The following is a 23036-nucleotide window of genomic DNA, read 5'->3' as shown; positions in this document are numbered from 1 at the left end:
CACATAGTAACGCATAGTAACACATAGTAACGCATAGTAACGCATAGTAACGCATAGTAACGCATAGTAACACATAGTAACGCATAGTAACGCATAGTAACACATAGTAACGCATAGTAACGCATAGTAACGCATAGTAACGCATAGTAACGCATAGTAACGCATAGTAACGTATAGTAACAATAAACACACCTTTCCCAGAGTGATGAGATGAGGCAGAGAGAGGAAGGTTAGAGTGGTCACGTGGGAGAGCGTGGTAACCAGCAACTTGTCCCCGTGCTCTTCAACAGCGTATATCTGGTAACTTGATATAAACAGTGTTTATATCTGGTAACTTGATATGAACAGTGTTTATATCTGGTAACTTGATATGAACAGTGTTTATATCTGGTTACTTGATATGAACAGTGTTTATATCTGGTAACTTGACATAAACAGTGTTTATATCTGGTAACTTGATATGAACAGTGTTTATATCTGGTTACTTGATATAAACAGTGTTTATATCTGGTAACTTGATATGAACAGTGTTTATATCTGGTAACTTGATATGAACAGTGTTTATATCTGGTAACTTGATATGAACAGTGTTTATATCTGGTAACTTGATATTAACAGTGTTTATATCTGGTTACTTGATATAAACAGTGTTTATATCTGGTTACTTGATATAAACAGTGTTTATATCTGGTAACTTGATATAAACAGTGTTTATATCTGGTAGCTTGATATGAACAGTGTTAACTTACATATTATATAACACACATTATAGAAAGATTTTGTTTTCAAATAAACGATGTTAAAGATGTTCTCTACAATGAATACTCACTGGGTCCCTGTGCACAGATATCGCATGATATTTCAGTCCTTTAACCACAGGATCAATGAAGACTAATCTACCGTCCTGAAGAACAATACTTGGTTACTAGGTTACAGTTGCTAGGTTACAGTTACTAGGTTACAGTTGCTAGGTTACTTGGTTAAATAAACTCCAGTACTATTACTTGAACAATTAGCCTAAACATATTCAGGTAGTTGTACTACGACGCATATTTTACAATGTGTCTTCTTCATGTTGTTGTGTTCTGTTACCTATTGTTAGCTCTTTCAGGATACTTTTAATATTTACATACAAATTTACGTACGACAAATTATTTGTCTCATTACAGTGTCACGGATTTAAACTTTGAAAGTTTTTCATTTGCTCAGTATAGTTGTATGTAGTATGTAGCAGTTAGAAGACAGATCTCCTGTAACTTCAAGGGGCCGTAACACAGGAGGGGGGAGGAGGGTAACAACTTCTCCCAATTAGATATAGTTCCCACACATTCAACAAGGGTACCCAATCAGTCAACAGGGTGGCCAATCAACTGCACTCAAATACCACAACTTCGCCCTAATAGACACGTTTTGACTATGGTAACTAGTAGTGTAACTATGGTAACTAGTAGTGTAACTATGGTAACTAGTTTTGACCTGGACCAAAAAGGATTCCAAAAATGGGCCGGTCGTTAACCCTTGGACCCTTCGAGCCAGTCGAGAGGTTATTGGCTGTTGAAAGCAGGATATTGTGTGTTACTTGAAGGAAATCAAGTCTAGCAACTAATTATACGACTTGTTAGTTAATCTCACACTTTGCTAACGTAACAACTATAATCTTTAGTCTGACATCTTGTCAAACTGTTTCCATAGCAACCGGGATGTCGTGTCAAACTACATGTTGAGTTGGGATCTAGACTTCTTGTAAACTTATAAAATCTGAACTAAATAAGTGTGCTGGGTTAACTGTGTGCCGACTCCGTGACGTAGCTGCCAAGCAGAGTAAGGACCGGGCATGTTCCCATAGCAACCAGGAGAGTTCCCACACTGTCCCAATACCAATCCAGGAGAGTTCCCGTAGTGTTCCCACCGGTCAGTAACCTCTTCCAGTTCTGTGCTGGTTAAAAACAGTTAAAAACAGCAACGTCCGCACCAATGTGACTTAGTTGCTATATCGTACTTGTGTTCCCATAGCAACCAGGAGAGTTGTGTGCTGCTTAAATCTTGATTTTTATCCAGCATGTTGATATTTTTTGGTCGGGTTAACTATTTTCACTGCGTCACAGCGAGCAAATTGTTAATATCATCTCCAGGATGATTGCGGAGGGTAACACGCGTCTCCAGATGTTGAGAAATGGCTGGCATTCTTTACATATTTCCCAGGATACGTGCTAAACGTCTACATCACGTAGTATTACAGTATCACTCATATTAATGCTTTTCATATGTTTCTAGAACCCCACCAGTTTTACATTTATTATTGCTAAATAGTCTCAATTCTCCTGATTTCTACTGTCTTAGAAGAACTCGCTAAACACTTATGTAATATATCTTTTAAATAGTAAAGTCTCTAGCAGTTTAAACATAACACTGTTCAGTGTTACACAGTCACGTAACCATGGTAACATAACACTGTTCAGGACCAGCATGTCAAACCAGATCCTACCCAGTTCCTTGATTTTAGCAGGGTTCTTTGCGGAGCTCGCTTTATCCAAGATAATCTCTATAGTAGATGGCTCGTGGGTCTGCAAGAACGACGGAGTGCCCTGGTTCCTGCTCATTGCTCTGTCGGCTGGGGTAGCTATCTTGACCGCCTGTAAAAGTGAAGGCAACAGAACCGCTCAGGGAGTGCTAGCGTTTGTGGGGTCCTTTATTCTCAACGTCAGCGGGAACAACCTCGGATACCTAGCCCTTAGTTGCAGTGAACTGCTATCCTCCAAAAACTACACTTATTTTACAACACCGGTAATGGCATCAGCATCACTCGTGATTGTGGTCAACTTCTTAAGCAAGCAAACAGAAGCACACACGTCGGGAGACAGTGTCCCGGATCCAGATGTAATCCTACTGGGGGTTTGTTTTCAGTACACAGTTTGGAACTGTGCCAATGTTATCTCGGACGGGGCGGACTTTCTGTGCGAGAGAGGAGGTCTGGGGAGCTGGCTAGAGCTGCTGCTTGTTTCCTGTATCCTCACTATCTTCAACTACGTGAAGACAGGGGCTTCTGGGTCTATGTTACTGGTGACCTTCCTCGGCTCACTTATCATACACTTAACTTTAGGGGGAGTGGGCTGGTGGGCTATGTTCTGTGCTACTTCTGGTGATCTCATCAAGTCTAACCACTCCAAGACATACGGGTACATCACCCTGGTTATTCATTGTTCAGCTGCTCTGGTACTCACTGTAGTGTTCATGAAGAAGGAGGACACCACACAGTACCACGAGCCAACGGATAATAACCTCCTCCGCAATCATCCTTACACGCCTTCCTACTCTTCGCAAGAGACATACCCCTCTCAAGCATGTTACCCTCCGCAATCATCCTTCACTCCGCAAGAATCAAAACTTGAAAACTTTAATCGAGAGTCTCCGGCTTCCTCCTCCTAAGCTAAGGATCACATCTCCATTTAATTGTTAAGGTTATAATACCTGATCTAGCTCTGTGTCAAGGTTTCTAGTATTAATGAGAATAGCACTTCTACTACTAGTTGCACTTCTACTACTATGTACTACTATGTACTTTTCTCTGCCCAGTACTACCATTTGGATTATACTGAAAACTTCCTCTTGGCTGAAGCGAGAATAGAATTAAACAGGAATTAAACATCAAATCTTCAGATGAAGCACTCTCGCCTAGAGTGTGAACTTGTGAAGTATACACTATACACACACTACAGAGTATACACTATACACTATACACACACTACAGAGTATACACTATACACTATACACACACTACAAAATGCGGTTTACAAGGAGAGACTGAAAACTTGGTCAGCTAATACCACTACTACAAATGAAGTACACTGTCCTATCCAGAACTACAACAGGAATTGTACAGAGTGGTAAACTACGAGTAGGAATGATAAACAAATGGAACAGTATAATGCAGTATCAATGGAACGAGAAGACACTCGGAACTCGCTTAAATACCCATACAATGGAAATCCTGAGCTTCAAATCAAGTTTAGTTCGAAGTTTTGGGAATGTTGCGGGACTATTGAACAACAAGTATTACTGTAAAAAATGGAATTTCAATGTCTTGTGAGAACAACAAGTATTACTGTAAACAATAGAATTTCAATGTCTTGTGAGAACAACAAGTATTACTATACTGTAAACAATAGAATTTCAATGTCTTGTGAGATATTTTGTACCAACTTATTCACAATTCTTTTGATACACATTATATAAATTCTGATGATTTGTTACAATGATTAAAACTACAATTAAAATGATATGATCAGGAAAGACTGGAATAAAGGCAATAATCTTACCTGTTAGACCTTAGTCCACAGCGAATGGCCCATAAGTATCGATACATTGCCGACTTCTGCCAGGGCAATGTCCCCTCGAAATACAAGTACAAGGCGAAAAAGTCAATAAAAAAGCGCGGGTAAACATTGAACCCTGTAGTCTCTAAGTATTGTGGAGGGTAGTAACGCCCATGGTAACGGACCAGCCTATGACAACAGAGGAATTACGTTGACGGCACATGATTGGTCAATGACTGTACTTGTACGCGCACTTTGAATAAGCCCACGTGACAAACCACGTGACTACAGCACTGCCAATCAGATGACGGAAGGAGAAAGGATTTGTGCCGTTAATATAACTTTATCTTTGTTTCCCAGGCTGATAGGGACGATAAGGATTTATCACCATGACAATTGCTTTAACGTAGTGTTTCGGTGAAGATAACGGATATAGCGACGTTCATTATACTTTGGAATAGGAAATCGAGAGCAAATAAAGATAGCCTTGTTTATTTAGCCAAGTCCTTACAACATTCATAAATATGGAAATATCCCACGAGATGATTCAAATCCAAATAAAAAGGCGAGCTTAATCACACACACATATTGCTAATCATTATAATGATTACAATAAATTATATTGCTAATTATGTTAAATATGTAACATTACCAGTAGAGCTAGGACGAGTAGATTAACACATGTGGGAGTGACTGGTCCCTCCTCTCCTTCTACTGTCACGTGACTGTGTAACACTGTCAGGCACTGAGGGGGGTTGTATTAAGACAAATTGTAACGTTACCATGGTTACGTGACTGTGTAACACTGTCAGGCACTGAGGGGGGTTGTATTCAGACAAATTGTAACGTTACCATGGTTACGTGACTGTGTAACACTGTCAGGCACTGAGGGGGTTGTATTAAGACAAATTGTAACGTTACCATGGTTGAAATATTGATAGTTGGATAATATCCAGTTGGAAGAGACAAGGACAAATGAAATAGGAAGTAAAGAATGAAGGCAAATTTTCGGCGTCAACGCCATCTTGAGGCTCAAATTATTTGTTATATAATAATGTTGAAAGTTTTAATACTTTCAACAGTGTGTACATCTTAGTGTAATATGTAATTGAAACACCCTGTATATAATACGGCTTTAAGCAGGATCAGTCAGTTGAGCAGATAATATATATAATTAATTATTATCTAGTAGCAGGGTATTACCCGTGCCGCTTGTTTCTTGCTCTGTTATCTTATCTCTACTCAGCTTACAGCACTGTCCGGCTATTACACACAGTATACACTGGACAGTGCTGTCTGCCACTTATTAATTAGTAATTCTGCGTTGCTTGGCAACATGACCCTTCAACGGTACTTAGTACTGGCTTTAAGCTGGAAATACAGGCTGCTGTGAGTTATCTGGGATTGGCTCAAAGTTTTCAAATAGTGCGAAGGTTCGGTTGATTGGTTATTGGATATTAGGTCGGAACTTGTCCTCGTTGGAACTTGTCCTCGTCGGAACTTGTCCTCGTTGGAACTTGTCCTTGTTGGAACTTGTCCTCGTTGGAACTTGTCCTCGTTGGAACTTGTCCTTGTTGGAACTTGTCCTTGTTGGAACTTGTCCTCGTTGGAACTTGTCCTCGTCGGAACTTGTCCTCGTTGGAACTTGTCCTCGTTGGAACTTGTCCTCGTCGGAACTTGTCCTCGTTGGAACTTGTCCTTGTTGGAACTTGTCCTCGTTGGAACTTGTCCTTGTTGGAACTTGTCCTCGTTGGAACTTGTCCTCGTTGGAACTTGTCCTCGTTGGAACTTGTCCTCGTTGGAACTTGTCCTTGTTGTGCGCCCCTTTGCTTGTCAGATCGCCGTTAGAAAGTGTTCAGTGGACACTATAATAATTAGTGTATACACTTAATTAGTATACACTTAATCATATCATGATTAACAAATAACAATGGGGTCGAGCCAATTACTAATTAGTTGTGAGGCTGAGAATATATCTTCTCTTATTTCAAAGTACATGTCGTGTAGTGCAGCCACGCGAGGCTCTAGTTGCTAATAAGGGTTCGCATTTCTTGAAGGTTTGACTGCGTTATAACTGGTAGTTTGATAACTGTTTTCATTGCTAATTTCTGTATGTTTTGATGTCGTTTCTCCATTTGAGGACTCCGTTGATATTTGCAATTTATTCAGAATATTGTGACTTTCTTTCTTACGTAATCGTTTGTCGTTATGAGTTATAAGTTTCATTAGTAAGTAGAAAATAGTGAAATGAGTTACACTTCTAATTAGTGTTCTACTGTTAGTGAATGATGGAGCCCGTAAAGAAGATACTGATACGACTAAAGGGTCCAATAGAGAAGGGAGAAGCGACTAGACTCTGTACACAACTACTGGCTCTTATCAATAAAGACGAGAAGCTGGTTAAAGGTACAAATACTATAATATTCGCAATTTAAACTCTTTAACTTTCTGAATTCGTCTTTACTAGCGTACTTATTATTTTAGATTCTTGATAAAATCGGGTTTAAATTAAATTTGGTTTGCTGTTTTGCCCTTATATTTCACCCTGGCCCGGGCCCCTGTTACATGTCTTGAAAATATTGCGAAGATAATGGTCCTAATTTTAAATTAAAGTTTAAATTATTTCAGAAACGGTAAGCTGGCTGGTTTCTGCTGATGGAGGTCCAGAAGCATTCCATCAGATTTGCAGACAGGCGGTGGAATTGGATGCTCTACAACTGATAGCTGACACTCTCTCCTCCTTAGTCACAAGATGTTCTATGACCGCAAAATACTTGAAACTAATTCTCAGCTCCAGAATTATGAAAAGACTGGTCCTCTTTTTGGAAAAATTACCGCAAAACACTCCCAAACCCAGCTCATCTAGCCATTCTAAGTCGGATCCCTGCTGTTTGATAACAAATGCAATAACTAGCTTTATAGAACTGCAGGGTCAAGTGACGACTTCTAGTTTACCCAAGATGGATAGAATTGCACTGCTTCATTTGATAATAGACTTCTTGAAAAGTGAAATAGTGTTCAAAGCGGGATCGATCTTTCAGTTCGGTGCGTACACTAAGAAAACTCACTTGGACTCACTTGGAATAAAACCAGAACATGCTAGTTCATGTTTAAGTTCTATCTATTCGATTATTAAAGCTGACGCAAAATCTGACGAGCTAAGAGATCTCCTCTCCAGTCCCGAAAATGAGATTATTTCGACACTGCTGGCGTTCAGTAAAAGAAATCCATCTTACCTCTCGTCAACGTCAAATATTGTTTCGAAAATTCTGCAGAATTTTGAGAAAACTTCACATCTTTTAGAAATGGTGATGACTTTCACTGCCTCGCACATAAATCATTTTGTTGTCACACAGGAGAAATATTTTAGCAGCATGACCTTTTACTCAAGGGGTTTTTCGAGTCAGAAATGTGCTTTTCATAAAAGCCTCGAGACACTTCAAGTCATCATCAGTGCCGGCACTTTGGATGAACTTCAAGATATGGACAAAAAGTTCAAAACTGTGGACTCTTTATTACACGGCTTGCAGTGTACTGACCATCATGACTTGATCGGTGTCATTATCTACACATTCATAATTATGATTCGTGAGCATAAGTTAAACTTCCTTACTCTAGAAAAGATAGGAAACATCCTCCCAATTATCTGGGGGAAGATGGAGAAGCACAAAAGCATGATGGATTATTTTTTAATATTCATGAACAGTATAATTGTGTTCCCAGAGTCCCACAATCTGGACGTATCAAGACTAGAACACATGCTTGTTAACGATGTGATTGGAGTGGCTATTTGTTTTGATCCACCCCTTCTTAAAGTGCTCTGGCTAATGACCAGATATCCCTTGAAGTACAAACTGGTCTTCAACGAGCTTAGCAAGATGTCCTCTAATAAAACAGTTGAATATGCTGCTCCAGGAAAAACTGAACTCGCCAAGATCTTCAAATTTATTTCTGACATTATCATTGAGACCCTTGAAAGAGAACCCCCTCACAAATTGAACTATCTACAAAACATGACCAAGTGTATGGCGGAGATTGCTAGATCTAGTTCACTAGATGAGGAGATGTACGTTCTTGAAGACATGGTCTCCCCAGCAATGTGGCTTCTGAAGAAACAGAGTAACGAGAAGATTGTGGCAAATGTAAAGGAGTTCATTAGCATTTTACATTAACATTTTAACTAGTTTTATTCCATATTTTGGGGAAGTGATTTACTATTCCGTTTGTTGATTTCATCTTGATTTAGCTTAATTTAGTAAGGAAACTTGTTATGTTTCGATTCTACATCGCGACTAATACGTCACTTAGCCTCAACATTGTGTAAGATGCCTTTTCCTCAAGCTTGTCATTAAAGCTAATCATATCATGATTAACAATGGGGTCGAGCCAATTAGTTGTGAGGCTGAGAATATATTATCTTCTCTTATTTCGTACATTTCGTGTACATGTACTTGTACTCGTCGTGTAATTACTATCACGAGATTAGCTAGTTGCTAATAAGGGTTCACATTTCTTGAAGGTTTGACTGCGTTATAACTGGTAGTTTGATAACTGTTTTCATTGCTAATTTCTGTATGTTTTGATGTCGTTTCTCCACTTGAGGACTCCGTTGATATTTGCAATTTATTCAGAATATTGTGACTTTCTTTCTTACGTAATCGTTTGTCTTCATGAGTTATAAGTTTCATTAGTAAGTAGAAAATAGTAAAATAAGTTACACTTCTAACCAGTGTTCTACTGTAAGGAATGTAACATATTTTATACTTTACAGACAGGGATCGTCTACACATGTAGTGATAATATTTAGTGATATTTATAGGTTTTGTTTACTTTCTGAGTACAGGGACCACATCTCACACACGCACACTTACGCCTCACATTCAACACACTAACCCTTTACCTCAATCAAACCATATTTGGCTCCCACGTTTCGTACTTCTCATTGGTCAGTACCATTCCCACCATTTTCACTCCACACTAGATACATTCCTACACACTTCACATCATGCACTTGTTCACCGTTGTAGCATTCCATGCTTATGAATCATGTGTAGTATATTTTGTCTTGTAGTAGTTTTAGGACTGTACGGTATTTACTATAAAAGTTTGTCGTCGTATAAACTAATTTTGTTATGAATTTTGTATCGCATTTTTGGATAAAGTTGATTAATTAAAATAAATTAAAGAATTAATGTACACAAATTTCGCCTCAGATATATGTTTTTTACGTTTTGAATTTGTAACACTTGTTTTTAGATCTAATCATGAATACGATGTAGTTACATTGAAAGGTCGAGTAAACTCCTTTTCCCTAATAAGAGCATTTTTACTTGTCGCAGTAACCGGGATAAATATAATTTTACACAGAATACGTTAGTGAACGATGGAGCCGGTAAAGAAGATACTGATACGACTAAAGGGTTCAATAGAGAAGGAAGAAGCGACTAGACTCTGTACACAACTACTGGCTCTTATCAATAAAGAAGATAATCTGCTGAAAGGTACAAATACTATAATATTCGCAATTTAAACTCTTTAACTTTCTGAATTCGTCTTTACTAGCGTACTTGTTATTTTATATTCTTGATAAAATCAGGATCATATTAAATTTGGTTTGCTTTTTTGCCCCTACATTTCACCCTGGCCCGGGCCCCTGTTACAAGATAATGGTCCTAACTTTAAATTAATGTTTTAATTATTTCAGAAACGGTAAGCTGGCTGGTTTCTTCTGATGGAGGTCAAGAAGCTTTCCATCAGATTTGCAGACAGGCGGTGGAATCGGATGCTCTACAACTGATAGCTCGCACACTCTCCTCCTTAGCTGTAACAGAAAGTTGTTCTACACAGGAAACATACTTGAAACTAATTCTCAGCTCCACAATCATGGAAAGACTGGTCCTCTTTTTGGACACATTTCCGCAAAATACTCCCAACCTCTGCTCATTGAGCGATTCTTTGACACACGCTGTAACCCCTTTTGAGCTCGCGCAGGCCGGCACGAGAGGTATACAACGTGTAGCAAGCGATTCTAAGTCGGATCCCTGCAATGTGATTAGAAATGCAATAACTTACTTTATATTACTACAGAATGATGTGGGACCTTCTACTTTACCCAAGAAAGATAGAATAGTGCTGCTTCATTTGATGGAGGCTTTCTTGAAAAGTGATATGCTGTTCCGGAGAGTAGGGGATGGTCCTTTCTATGCTGAATTCTGTTTGACTGCTTTCGAATTGGTCATTGAAGAAGATTCAAAATCCGATGAACTCAAAGATCTGTTTTCAAGTCCTGAAAATAGGCTCGTCTCCAATTTGATATCGTTCGGTCATAAATATCCGTTCTCTTTTTATTTGGTGTCAAGGGTGATCGCTAGAATTCTTGATGATTTTGAAAATACCTCACAGCTTCTAGAGCAGGCTACTTTCTTCTCTGCCAAGTGCATAAACCGTCTTGCTTTCGCAAATCATGTAGACGAATGTGGCCGCCGAGGTCTTTCATGTGCAGATATGGAAGGCCGAAATTTGGTTTTAATGATGAACATAAAGATCCTCCGTGATACGATTTGTGCCGACCGTCTGGGCCAGCTTGAAGCTATGGAAAAAGAGTACAATATTATCCCTTCCTTCGCACATGTGTTAAAACAGACTGGAGATCACTTACTGGCTTCTACTATTGTCACTACTGGTCTTCAGGCAATGATTAAACAGCACGAATTGAACTTTCTTACGCAAGAAAAGTTGGAAGAGATAATGCCTATCGTCTGGAAGAAGATGAAGTTATCCAAGCACATGGAGAAAGTATCTTTGGAGTTCACCTACAGTGTCATGCTTCTACTCCTTAAGTCTTGTTGTTCTCTGGACCTCTCAGTGCTCGAGTGCGTCCTTGTGAACGAGGTGATTGAACCAGCTTTCCGTTTGAACCCTGTGGATACAACACTCCTCAAACTGCTTTGGATGATTGCCAAGTTTCCTAACTGCAAGCGGGTCTTCAAGAAACTTTGCCAGCTATCTTGCGACAAGTCAGTCGAATATACTGCTCCAGGAAAAACTGAACTCGCCAAGATCTTCAAATTTATTTCTGACATTATCACTAAGTCCCTTGAAAGAGAACCCCCTCACAAGCTGGACTATCTACAAAACGTGACCAAGTGTATGGTGGAGATAGCTAGATCTAGTTCACTTGATGAGGAGATGTACGTTCTTGAAGACATGGTCTCCCCAGCAATGTGGCTACTGAAGAAACAGAGTAACGAGAAGATTGTGGCAAATGTAAAGGAGTTCATTAGTATTTTACATTAACCTTTTAACTAGTTTTATTCCATTTTTTGGGAAGTGATTTACTATTCCGTTTGTTGATTTCATCTTGATTTAGCTGACAAGGAAAATGTTTGTTTTTTTATTCGTCGTAGCTTTAAAAAATGTAAGTGTCTATTTAAACCATTATTAAAGATTCATTAAACTATTAAACATTTAAAAGTCAAGTGTTTTAATCGGAGTGAGCAATGTCTGCCTCGTTAATTCACTTTCTCTTCAATAAACTATCTGATATAATGTTTTATGTAACGGAAACAAAGTACGCTCTTGTTTAGTTGAGATTTCGCTAGATTGTCAAAACTTGTCATATCACTGCGGTATCCAGTTGAAACCCGTAATTCGGGTTAAGTTTAAGTTCCAAATCAGTTAAAATTGTGATTGAACAGTACAAAATCATACGAAAATAACTGAATAACACACAGGTCACCGAGTGCCCGATTGAAATAGCATATTAATAAGAAGGATAATGGATATAACAGGCAACTAATATTATATATATAAATTAACAAAAGTGGTTGCCATAGTATTACCTGGATAGAACAGGTTACTCCTAGAGTTCCAGAAACGTCCTCAGTATGGAGCATCAGCCTCAAAACATCTTCCTCCCAATGGTCCACTCGAGATGCGGGGTCTGTCCTGAATTTTCACTGTTAGTAGGGGAGAGAGGGGGGGAGGGAGGGAGGGAGGGAGGGAGGAAGGGGGAGGGGGAGGGAGGGAGGGAGGGAGGGAGGGAGGGAGGGAGGGAGGGAGGGAGGGAGGGAGGGAGGGAGGGAGGGAGGGAGGGAGGGAGGGAGGGAGGGAGGGAGGGAGGGGAGGGAGGGAGGGAGGGAGGGAGGGAGGGAGGGAGGGAGGGAGGGAGGGAGGGAGGCGTGTTAGACCCTGATATGTCATCATTTAACTATTTAATTTTTTACCGGATTCTTTGCGCTGTTAAATAACCCGAATGAGTAGATAACTAAACTGCATTTTGACCTGGTATCGTGATTGTTGGGCTGATATTTGATATCATCAACTATGAGATATGGAGCTGATATGAGATCATTGTTCAAATTCCTATGACAGCACCTGACCTCCCTAAGAAACGTACTACACGTTTGATTTGGCGGAGGCTGATATGCGTAACTACAACTTGCACCCAGTGCTCCAGTGGTTTGGTAGTTACTCTGTTACATTCCTACACGGTCCTATACAGTATAGAGGGTAGATTAAAAAGAGTGGTTTCGAGACACCTGGGGCCGTTTATACTGCTATTTTGAGACCATCGACGACCAGAATTTTGAATTTTTCTTAATTTTTGTCAGTCTCAGACCATCTTTTCATCTGTCGGTTTTTCAGCTGTTATTTGTGGTTTTCTTCTTGTGATGTTATATATAACACAATACTCTCTAGCTCCAGGCCAGGATGGTACACACAAACAACTTCACAGAGCTCGGGATACACACGAGCACTGAACTCCACCTCTGGATCTTCTTCAACATTCTCGTAGCCCTCTCCTCCCTGGTAGGAGACACTGTAATCCTAGTGGGGATCACCAGATACAAGGCCATCAAGCTGCACAAAGCCGTGGTCGTAGTGATTATCCACCTAGCAGTCAGTGATCTTCTTCTCACCACGTTCGAGACTGTTCCCCAAATAATATCCCTGTCAGCACAGGACTGGGTGCTGGGAGAGGTGTTCTGTCTGCTGAACCCCAATATTAACATTGTGTGCATCACTGCCACTGCAGGTCTAACCTGTGTTCTGACCACTAACAAGCTCCTGATAGTGGTCCACCCTCTGAGAGCTGGCTCCTGGACAGAGAGACGGGTTCACATGGTGTGTGCTGTGTTCTGGGTCCTGGGTCTCCTCCAACCCGGTCAGCTCCTCCACATCTTCTTCTGCAGCTCTGAAGATCTCTACTTCAACTATCTGGACTACACGTGCAGTTACAGGCAGACACCTGCTCCTGTTTGGTTGGAATGGTCTGCTGCTGTCTTCACGTTCGGAGGCCTCCTCCTGGCTATGCTAGTGCTGGTGACCACGTCCACTCTACTCCTCCTAAAAGCAAGGAAGCTAGCCCTGGAGAGAGGGAAGTGTCTCCGGTGGCAGGGTGTGCTGACAGTCGTCTCCACAACTGTGGTGTACCTGGTGTCCAACCTGCCCTGGTTTGTAGTGACCTTGTCCAGTCTAGCAGTGACTCCTAGTACCTCCACCTGGAGAACTGTTCTCTTCATCTCCAACCTCAACATCATGGCTAACTTCTACGTGTATAGTCTCACTGTAACCAGCTTCAGGGAGTTCATCTGCACTTCAGCCCGACAGTTAGCAGAGAGGGTAGGGGTGCTGAATTCTCCAAGTACAGCAGCTGAGGTGAGACGGCGTGGAGGAGGGGGGAGGGGTTCTGGGGGAGGGGTCCCGAGGAGGGGTTCAGCTGTTAGATCTGTTGAGCGAGGGAGTCAGGTTCTGGAGGAGTCCATCTAAGAAGTTCATCAAACAACACTGTCCAGCACGTGTGCTACCGTATTAAGAGAGGCGGTGCAGTTAGCCTTGATTTTGAGACAGCACGTGTGCTACCGTATTAAGAGGGGCGGTGCAGTTAGCCTTGATTTTGAGACAGCACGTGTGCTACCGTATTAAGAGGGGCGGTGCAGTTAGCCTTGATTTTGAGACAGCACGTGTGCTACCGTATTAAGAGGGGCGGTGCAGTTAGCCTTGATTTTGAGACAGCACGTGTGCTACCGTATTAAGAGGGGCGGTGCAGTTAGCCTTGATTTTGAGACAGCACGTGTGCTACCGTATTAAGAGGGGCGGTGCAGTTAGCCTTGATTTTGAGACAGCACGTGTGCTACCGTATTAAGAGGGGCGGTGCAGTTAGCCTTGATTTTGAGACAGCACGTGTGCTACCGTATTAAGAGAGGCGGTGCAGTTAGCCTTGATTTTGAGACAGCACGTGTGCTACCGTATTAAGAGGGGCGGTGCAGTTAGCCTTGATTTTGAGACTGTAATTGATCGGCAAGTACAAAGAAGAAACTATACTATGGGTGAACTTTTGAGAAGGCACTTAGAAACAATTACAGTGGGAAATTGTTGCTGCACATACATTTTCTGGTTCCAATTAAGTATTTTTGGAATAATTTTCGAATATTGATAACCAAATTATGATTTCAGAGTTTCAAGAATTTAATGATTTGTTAAGTGTGAGCGGTTAACTGGAATCTGGATGATTAACCAATGATTAACAATTCGCAACGGTTCAAGTCTTTTTAATTTCAATAATCAACTGAAAAATGTAGTAAAACGAAATGCTGAAAATATAAACCATATCTGACATCACCGTGAGTGAGTGGGAATAATTGGGAATAATTGGGAATAATTGAGATCTCGTGGGAATAATTGGGAATAATTGGGATCTTGTGGGAATAATTGGGATATCGATCATAATGAAATAAAATATTAAAAACGCTAAACGATGTCTCTCACATTATTACTGACAACATTATTTTGTAAGTAATTACCTTGAAGTGTAGACCCATATAGTGAGACTGTCTATCAGGAGGAAGATAAGACCGTAGTATCTGCTGTAGCTCACATCTAGAATCTGAAATAGTTACCATAGTTACCTTAGTTAGTAGGATTTACTGAAGCTCACATTTTTGTAACCTACCTACCTTGATTGTACCGTATTCTGAAGGTGCCGTATTGTCTCAACAAATTCTCAACTTTGCGAGAAAAATGATGGACAGATGGATGGCTTATTTTCTCAATTTTACCAAGTAACACGAATTCCGTAAGTAAAAAGCTAAACTAAAAGTGATATAAACATATTGAATATAATATAATAAAAAATAAACTGCAATCGTAACATTCATGTCGATACTAACTCTTTTTTTCCACACTAATTTCCACACTAATTCTCATACCAAGCTTCTTTTTTTTAAATTTTCAATATTTTTTTCCTTTTTAAAAATTAAAAAGCTTAATAATATTTTAAAATAAAACCTTTAGACATTTAACATTGGTGATTTTAACTGTGTAAATCGAATAGAACAGTGATTTCTCTCCGAGGAGACAGAGGAGCGAGAAAGAACTTTGTAGATTTACAATAGAGAGTCTCAATTTGAACTTGGAGCCAAGGGTGTATTTGAAATGTTTCTGCCAATATTTTAGTTGGGAATATATTGCATTTTTAAAGGTTTCATTTTATATAGGTTCATAGTGATATTATGTGTATATTGTTTGAATACTTATAAAAAATATTGAATAGAAGAGAATATCATTTCATTTTATTAAGAAACCCGATAATAATCACTCCAATAAGTATAATCACTAGAAGAATAAGGATAAGTATACAACAACTTTTCAGACATTCTCGAGTTGACACGAACCCCCAACGCTTCATTCTAGCAACTTTATCAAAACATCTTTCTGCAAAATCCTGACAATTATCTTTTACCGGATTGTAGTAATCTTTTTCATTTTTTAAGAGTTCTATCAGCTCTAAAAGAGAATATTTGGATTCATCTTCAATCATGAGTTTTGAATTGTATGAAAATGCACAAGTTTTACAAGCCGAGCCGTTAATCAGTGGACCCTTGCCAATGTAGATGCCGTCTCCTAATTTTTCTAGTGTCAGGGAAATTCCAATGTTTGTCTTTAGGACCAAAAATGCGTGGTAACCAACAGGTGGGTAATCCTTACTAAGAGATCCAAGTGGACGTTTGTGACCTGCTATGTGTGTAACTGTTGCCTCCATGATAATTTCCTCGTATTCACCACCTAGAAGTTTCTCAGCCACATTATCAACAGAACTTAACTTAAAATATATACAATCATGCAATTTACTGTCCCCCGTTCCTAGACATTCTTTGTTTTCTTCATTGTAGTCGTATCCAGTCGGTAGAATGGAGACGATGACCGTTCCCCCTTGGTCATGCTGTTTGTCTTCATGGTGCTGCTGATTTGAATCGCTGCTCGATGGAGTTGAACCGATGGCACCACTTGACGGGGAACACAAATTATTAAAATTAAAATCAACTACATGTTGATGTTTGTTACAAAAAGGATTGAGCAATGTGTCGGACATATATGAGCATTGCACTTCCTACGCGAGGATTTATAGCAGCGCTAGGTGGAGTATCATGTAACAGCTTCTACACAATTGTTCATTACTCCAGTACTCTATACTTAGAATATTGGAGACCAGATTACCGGAACTTATACTTGAGTAGAAATAGGGAAACTATGCAATGGTAGCTACTAGCTATGGTAGCTATGGTAACCATGATATAATATATGTCTGATATAACCGATATAAAACTGACCTTGTTAAGAGCACTGATATCAGGAGGAGAGATTATTGCTTAATTATGGTAACTATAGTAACTATAGTAACTATAGTAACTATAGTAACTATAGTAACTATAGTAACTATGGTAACTATGGTAACTATAGTAACTATAGTAACTATGGTAACTATGGTAACTATGGTAACTATAGTAACTATGGTAACTAGTAGTGTAACTATGGTAACTATAGTAACTATAGTAACTATAGTAACTATGGTAACTATGGTAACTATGGTAACTATAGTAACTATGGTAACTAGTAGTGTAACTATGGTAACTATAGTAACTATGGTAACTATGGTAACTATAGTAACTATGGTAACTATGGTAACTATGGTAACTATGGTAACTATGGTAACTATGGTAACTAAGATATAAACAATATAAAACTGACCTTGTTAAGAGGACTGATGTCAGGAGGGGGTAGTATTGTAGATATACCTTTACCACTCAGAGCTGAGAGAAGTCTAACTGAGCTGTCCTCTCCCAGCACCACGACACGTGGAGTCTTCTTAGTGTTGCAGTGCATTACTGGACTGATCTTACTCACTGGTACACGTGTCTGTGTGGAGTATTGTATTGGAACATTTATTAACTTAAATTAATTAATCAAATTACAGATTCAATAACAGATTCTTAAATTAATGAATAGTAGGCAGGCAGGACAGAAATCATCACAGTTTCTTGAGAAATCATATCAGCACCATAGTATTAACGTATGATAAACAATAGTGCACAAGTTCACTTCTCTGTTAACTGCAAGTTGCAACATATTAATTATTATAGTAGGGACTCATGGCGATACTTCATCTGGAACATTCTAACGGAAGTTAAAAGATACAAATGAGCAGCTAACCTGACAGAAGAAGTTACTTTGGTAACTATGGTAACTATGGTAACTATATGGTAACTATGTTATTTATGTTAACTATGTTAACTATGTTAACTATGTTAACTATGTTAACTATGGTAACTATGGTAACCTGAGAGAAGAAGTGAGCGAGGAAGTTGATGGACCAGACACTGAGATCACGTGATGTTCCACAGTACAAGTAGTTGTCACGTGTTAATCCTACCCACTGGATACCATGCTCGCACACCTGCAACCTGAAGGAGAACACACTGTTACCATGGCTACCAGGGTAGTTGCTACGGTAACAAGAGTGGTTACCAGGGTTATCGTCCTGGTAACATACCGACCACCAAGTTATAATTATAATATAAAATATAACAATAGTTTTAATAAATTGAAAAACGTTTAATTTGAGCAGTACGCTCCACTGACAATCCACCATTCAAATAATTATTGCAAATGTGATAAATTAACGTATTATATGGCTAGTCTAAAAACCTTTTATATAGGTTGGTTAAGAACCCTTTAGTTTAATAATAGTTAAGACCCTATATGACGCTGTATAATTATTATATATAATGAGATATAGGTTGCATGGTCAGTATACCCACCAGCCAGTCCTTGTCATGAGTTATTATACTAGCCACTATTGCTTAACTAAATGATGTAATAATGCCGAATTTAACATTAACTATAATTATATGTTTATAATAAGGTACGGGTTGTACTGTTGAGGGGGGGGGGGGGGGGGGGGCTGCGTGCCGGGCAGGTTATGGCTTGCCCACTTTACTGAGCCCCCCCCCCTGTGACCTTTAAGTCTTTTCAAAATTATATCCTGTACACATCATAAAACATATTACTGACTAACTTTATGTTATGGTCCCGTTATGGTGTAATGTAATGTTAACTTGATTAATCTGCGCCTTGTATAAAAATAATATTTTCTCCTCTGCTCCTTTATTTTCTCTTTTGATCCAATGGTATGGTTAGATAGATTGGTATATTATAATATATAAATATGTTATTCTGTTGTTATGTTGTGTAAGTCTGTGAAGTAGTAGCAAGAAGGTATAGTATACATTTTAATTTGTTCTCTTGATTATTTATTAATGATTTTATGTAGGGTCGGCACCAATGTAATTATGGTTTTTACCACCGTGTTTTGGTTCAGCCGAAATAAATTTTACTATGATGTTTACATAATGTTCTCCAGCTGCAGTCTGGTAGTGTTGAGTCTCATGAATATTTTTCTAGCTCTCTTTTTCCATGTTTTTGCCTCACAGGAGATATTGTGGACTTTTCTAAATATTACTGTAATACATTGATGTAAAGTTTATTTGAATTTTGAAATAAAAATTATTATCTCCTTATATAAAGCTCTTTAGTGATTTAGGTACTTACCGGACCAAATGGTATAGGTGGAATATACCTATACCACCTGGTGGACCATTACTCCAAATAAAACATTAGCTTGGTTATGTGATAGCATTTTTATTTCAAGGAACAACGGATGTTTACAATACCATTGTATGCCTAAAATAAGAAGAGTTCTATTCTGTGATAGTAATTAGTCTCCCAGTTAAAACCGCAGATTAAAACTGCAGATTAACGTGAATGTACTGCTCCGCATGTGTACAACTTAGCACGTTTGTCATTTCTCAAGAAAGACTGCACAACTCGTGATCACATCTGGCCTGCTAATCAGATCATTCATTCAGGATTAGGGGATCACTTCTATAGGAGATTTGCACACTCTTCTTTACACGAACTTTTATATTGAGCACCTGCTAGCAGCGTTCTCTTAGCACTCCCCTTCCCCACTTTGTCAACACAATACTACTACAATAGAGTGATCACCTTGTTATACAGCCTCCCCTTGGATTAAACAGAATTAACAGCGGTCTCCTCCCGGGAATCAGGACGTCTGCTCCCTCTAGGGTAACAGCGGTCTCATCCCGGGAATCAGGACGTCTGCTCCCTCTAGAGTAACAGCGGTCTCATCCCGGGAATCAGGACGTCTGCTCCCTCTAGGGTAACAGCGGTCTCCTCCCGGGAATCAGGACGTCTGCTCCCTCTAGGGTAACAGCGGTCTCCTCCCGGGAATCAGGACGTCTGCTCCCTCTAGGGTAACAGCGGTCTCATCCCGGGAATCAGGACGTCTGCTCCCTCTAGAGTAACAGCGGTCTCATCCCAGGAATCAGGATGTCTGCTCCCTCTAGGATAACAGCGGTCTCCTCCCGGGAATCAGGACGTCTGCTCCCTCTAGGGTAACAGCGGTCTCATCCCGGGAATCAGGATGTCTGCTCCCTCTAGGGTAACAGCGGTCTCCTCCCGGGAATCAGGACGTCTGCTCCCTCTAGGGTAACAGCGGTCTCATCCCGGGAATCAGGACGTCTGCTCCCTCTAGGGTAACAGCGGTCTCATCCCGGGAATCAGGACGTCTGCTCCCTCTAGGGTAACAGCGGTCTCCTCCCGGGAATCAGGACGTCTGCTCCCTCTAGGGTAACAGCGGTCTCATCCCGGGAATCAGGACGACTGCTCCCTCTAGGTACCTCTACCTCCATCTTGGGAGAATGGAAAAACCTCCACGTTCGGAAGTTTTTCTTAAAACCTTCCGTCTATAATCTTTACCATGGTAACACTATAATATCCCTCGCTGTAAGGCATCGTTTCTCACAATAACATCATTTACCTTCCTCACGGGCCGGCCACTGTTTAGCAAAAACGTGCTTTATCTATCTATACATCGCATAATACCTCTTGATTCCGTTTGTTTTTATTACGTCCCCCGTCCATACATAGGTTACATAATTCATAAACACTGCTCCTTCATAAACACTGCTCATTGGCAATTCAGACGGGCTGCATAGATTATAAAAAATATTAAATTAAATAATAAATAAATAGTTCGAGACGAAAGGGAAACTCTGTACTAAATGCAACAGAGTCCAAATGTTTTAAGCATCATCTAAAGAGGTGATAACCGTCGAGAAATCGCTTTTAACAAGAAAAGCTAACGAGATGGGATCCTACTAAAACCAGCATTTTGTTTATATAACTTTAACAACATTTCTACAGAACCCATCTACTGTGGTATGAACTCCCTTTACAGGTAGTCCACTTCAAAGTATATTGGGTTCTGTTATTTCCAAAGTATATGGGTTCTGTAAACATTTTGTTTAAGATTTAAATAACCGTGTCTATACTATATCCACAGTTATTCGCCATTGATTTGTTTTTGTTTATTCTTGAATAATTTTTCATAAAGTTTTGGATTTAAATTTATTTGATGTTTAGGGTCCAAGTTATTACCGACATCTCATTTTACAGAAGGGGGCAATATTTTGAACGATTCTATTTTATATTCATTTATTGCTGTTGTATAGTACTCTGTATAGAACTCTGTAAAATTTGAAAAGTATTTAATAAAAAATAACTTTATAGACTACAACTACTACTACTACTAGTGTTAGTAACCATAGTAACTACTAGATAGCGTGTTAGTAACCATAGTAACTACTAGATAGCGTGTTAGTAACCATAGTAACTACTAGATGGCAATATTCGGTGACATATACTGGAACTACACTGATGGCAGAGGGAGGGTACTGCTCTACAGCAACCCTTTAGAGAGTCGGATAGTTAACATCATCTTCGGGACTATCTACATTATTCTTCTCATAATGTCCCTTCTCTTCAACCCCATCGTCTTCCTGTGAGTTTATTTCTTCTTGTTTTCTGCTTCCCTTATTAGAATTTATTGTTGGATCCAATATTCTTACTATCTTATTAAACTTAAGATAAAGTAGTTTGAACATTTTCTGGAAAGTATAATTTGTAGTTTAGTCCCCCTTTGTGTGTCCTATTTCGTAACTCCTTCATTTCACCTAACTCCCTAATCTCCTCCAGACACAACTACAGAAGGAGGAGCGGAACAGCTTCCTTCCTCTTCCTCGTTCTGTCCGGATCAGACCTCATCACCAGTCTCTTATCCTTCTTCACACTCTACAACCTCCTCAGTAAGGAGCATTCGGAGGACGTGGTCCTTCCCGCCAACACTCTAGAGGTAATGATCTGATTACTACCAGAGTTATTGTTGTTATGGTTACCAGAGTAATTGTTATGGTTACCAGAGTAATTGCTGTTATGATTACCAGCAATACCAGGGTTATTGTTATGGTTACCAGGGTAATTGTCATTACCTCATGTGTATGATATAATCATGTAATGGTATGGTTTTAATATGTTTGGTAAAGTCTGCCATGATAATATCAGAACTTTAAACCCCCTCAACTCTCAGATAACTATATTCCTGTTGTCGATACTGAGCAAGCTCTCTCCTCCTTCACCACCACCCTCCTCTCTGTAACGAGGTACCTCAAGATAAGAGAACCCCTCACTGCTATCAAGAAGTCCTGGCTAGCACTCTATCTGCTCGCTTCCAGTCTCGTTGTATTTGCTATTCTGCTCCGGTGTTTGCTGGGGGGTAATGGTCACCATGGTAACACGGCCTGGTTCCCATACCAACAGATGGCTATGAGAGAGCTGAACGTGTTCTGGCACTTAGGACTGGCGATGGTTTACATTGTGAACGTTTTGTCAGCGGTGGCAGCTTCTTTTCTCACGGTGAGGATCCTGTTCTCTCAGAACAGTGAGATCTCTAACAAATACACAGAGAAGCGAAACAGGGGGAGTAGTATTGTGATCCTCATCATGAACATTGGAAACTTCGTCTTCTTCCTCATCCTCATATCCTCTATAGTTGCAGTGAGTATCGCAGTGAAGAGTAAAGTCTATAACTACATAGGGTCCGGGTACGCTAAAGTACTTGCGAGAAGGGGCGGCAACTTGCTCTTTGTTTTGTTTTGTTTTATACCAGACTCTTTGTCCGTCTTTAATCCAGCGGTTTTTCTTTATTTCAATAAAGACGCGCGAAAAGACGTGTTTAGGAGAATTACAGCAGTGTATCGTGCTTATAGTAAGAATGTAATTAATATTGATACACGGGCCTCATCGGAACATGTGTTGTAGACAAATCTATGTAACGGTTATTTGTTCATTAATGAATATTTTTGGTTTATCTCAAGCGTGATTATTGGGGATACAATTTTGTATCCCTCTGCGTGAAATTAAGTTATGTTTTAGAGTGTTACAAGTTTGGGTCGTGAGAAGAAGTTTACACGGATTATCTCCCTTTAATCAAGTCAGATGATAAAATTAACAATTTTGTTTGCT

At 39.7% G+C, this 23036-nt stretch overlaps 3 protein-coding genes across 4 annotated transcripts in view; 2 read left to right on the top strand and 1 right to left on the bottom strand.

Annotated features, from left to right (window-relative positions):
* Nucleotides 1-223: 223 nt before the first annotated feature.
* LOC134819871 (WD repeat-containing protein 97-like) overlaps nt 224-23036 on the bottom strand; it is a 29336-nt gene continuing 6523 nt past the window's right edge. The window contains exons 9-14 of the mRNA XM_063830021.1: nt 17932-18055; nt 17343-17510; nt 15119-15201; nt 12155-12260; nt 4966-5058; nt 224-904 (exon numbers count right to left, since the gene is read on the bottom strand). Of these exons, the coding sequence (XP_063686091.1) occupies nt 800-904; nt 4966-5058; nt 12155-12260; nt 15119-15201; nt 17343-17510; nt 17932-18055 (679 nt within the window). The 3' untranslated portion in view covers nt 224-799. The remainder of the gene's footprint in view (nt 905-4965; nt 5059-12154; nt 12261-15118; nt 15202-17342; nt 17511-17931; nt 18056-23036) is intronic.
* On the top strand, nt 6270-11920 carry LOC134819870 (uncharacterized). 2 transcript variants are annotated; one of them, XM_063830019.1, is made up of 2 exons: nt 6270-6719; nt 10018-11920. In XM_063830019.1, exons 1-2 carry the CDS (start codon nt 6599-6601, stop codon nt 11607-11609), a joined length of 1713 nt encoding a protein of 570 aa, XP_063686089.1. In that variant the 5' UTR covers nt 6270-6598; the 3' UTR covers nt 11610-11920. The 2 variants fall into 2 exon arrangements, with proteins under 2 accessions (XP_063686089.1, XP_063686090.1); XM_063830020.1 differs by lacking the exon at nt 6270-6719 and adding an exon at nt 9575-9814.
* Nucleotides 13026-14084, top strand: LOC134819133 (QRFP-like peptide receptor). Its single transcript, XM_063828908.1, has one exon. The coding sequence runs from the start codon at nt 13026-13028 to the stop codon at nt 14082-14084; it is 1059 nt and encodes a 352-aa protein (XP_063684978.1).

The sequence above is a fragment of the Bolinopsis microptera genome, chromosome 8 (genome assembly GCF_026151205.1).
Source record: "Bolinopsis microptera isolate Bmic1 chromosome 8, MBARI_Bmic_1.0, whole genome shotgun sequence".
Taxonomy (NCBI): Eukaryota; Metazoa; Ctenophora; class Tentaculata; order Lobata; family Bolinopsidae; genus Bolinopsis; species Bolinopsis microptera.
This window is presented reverse-complemented; position numbering and strand designations above follow the sequence as displayed.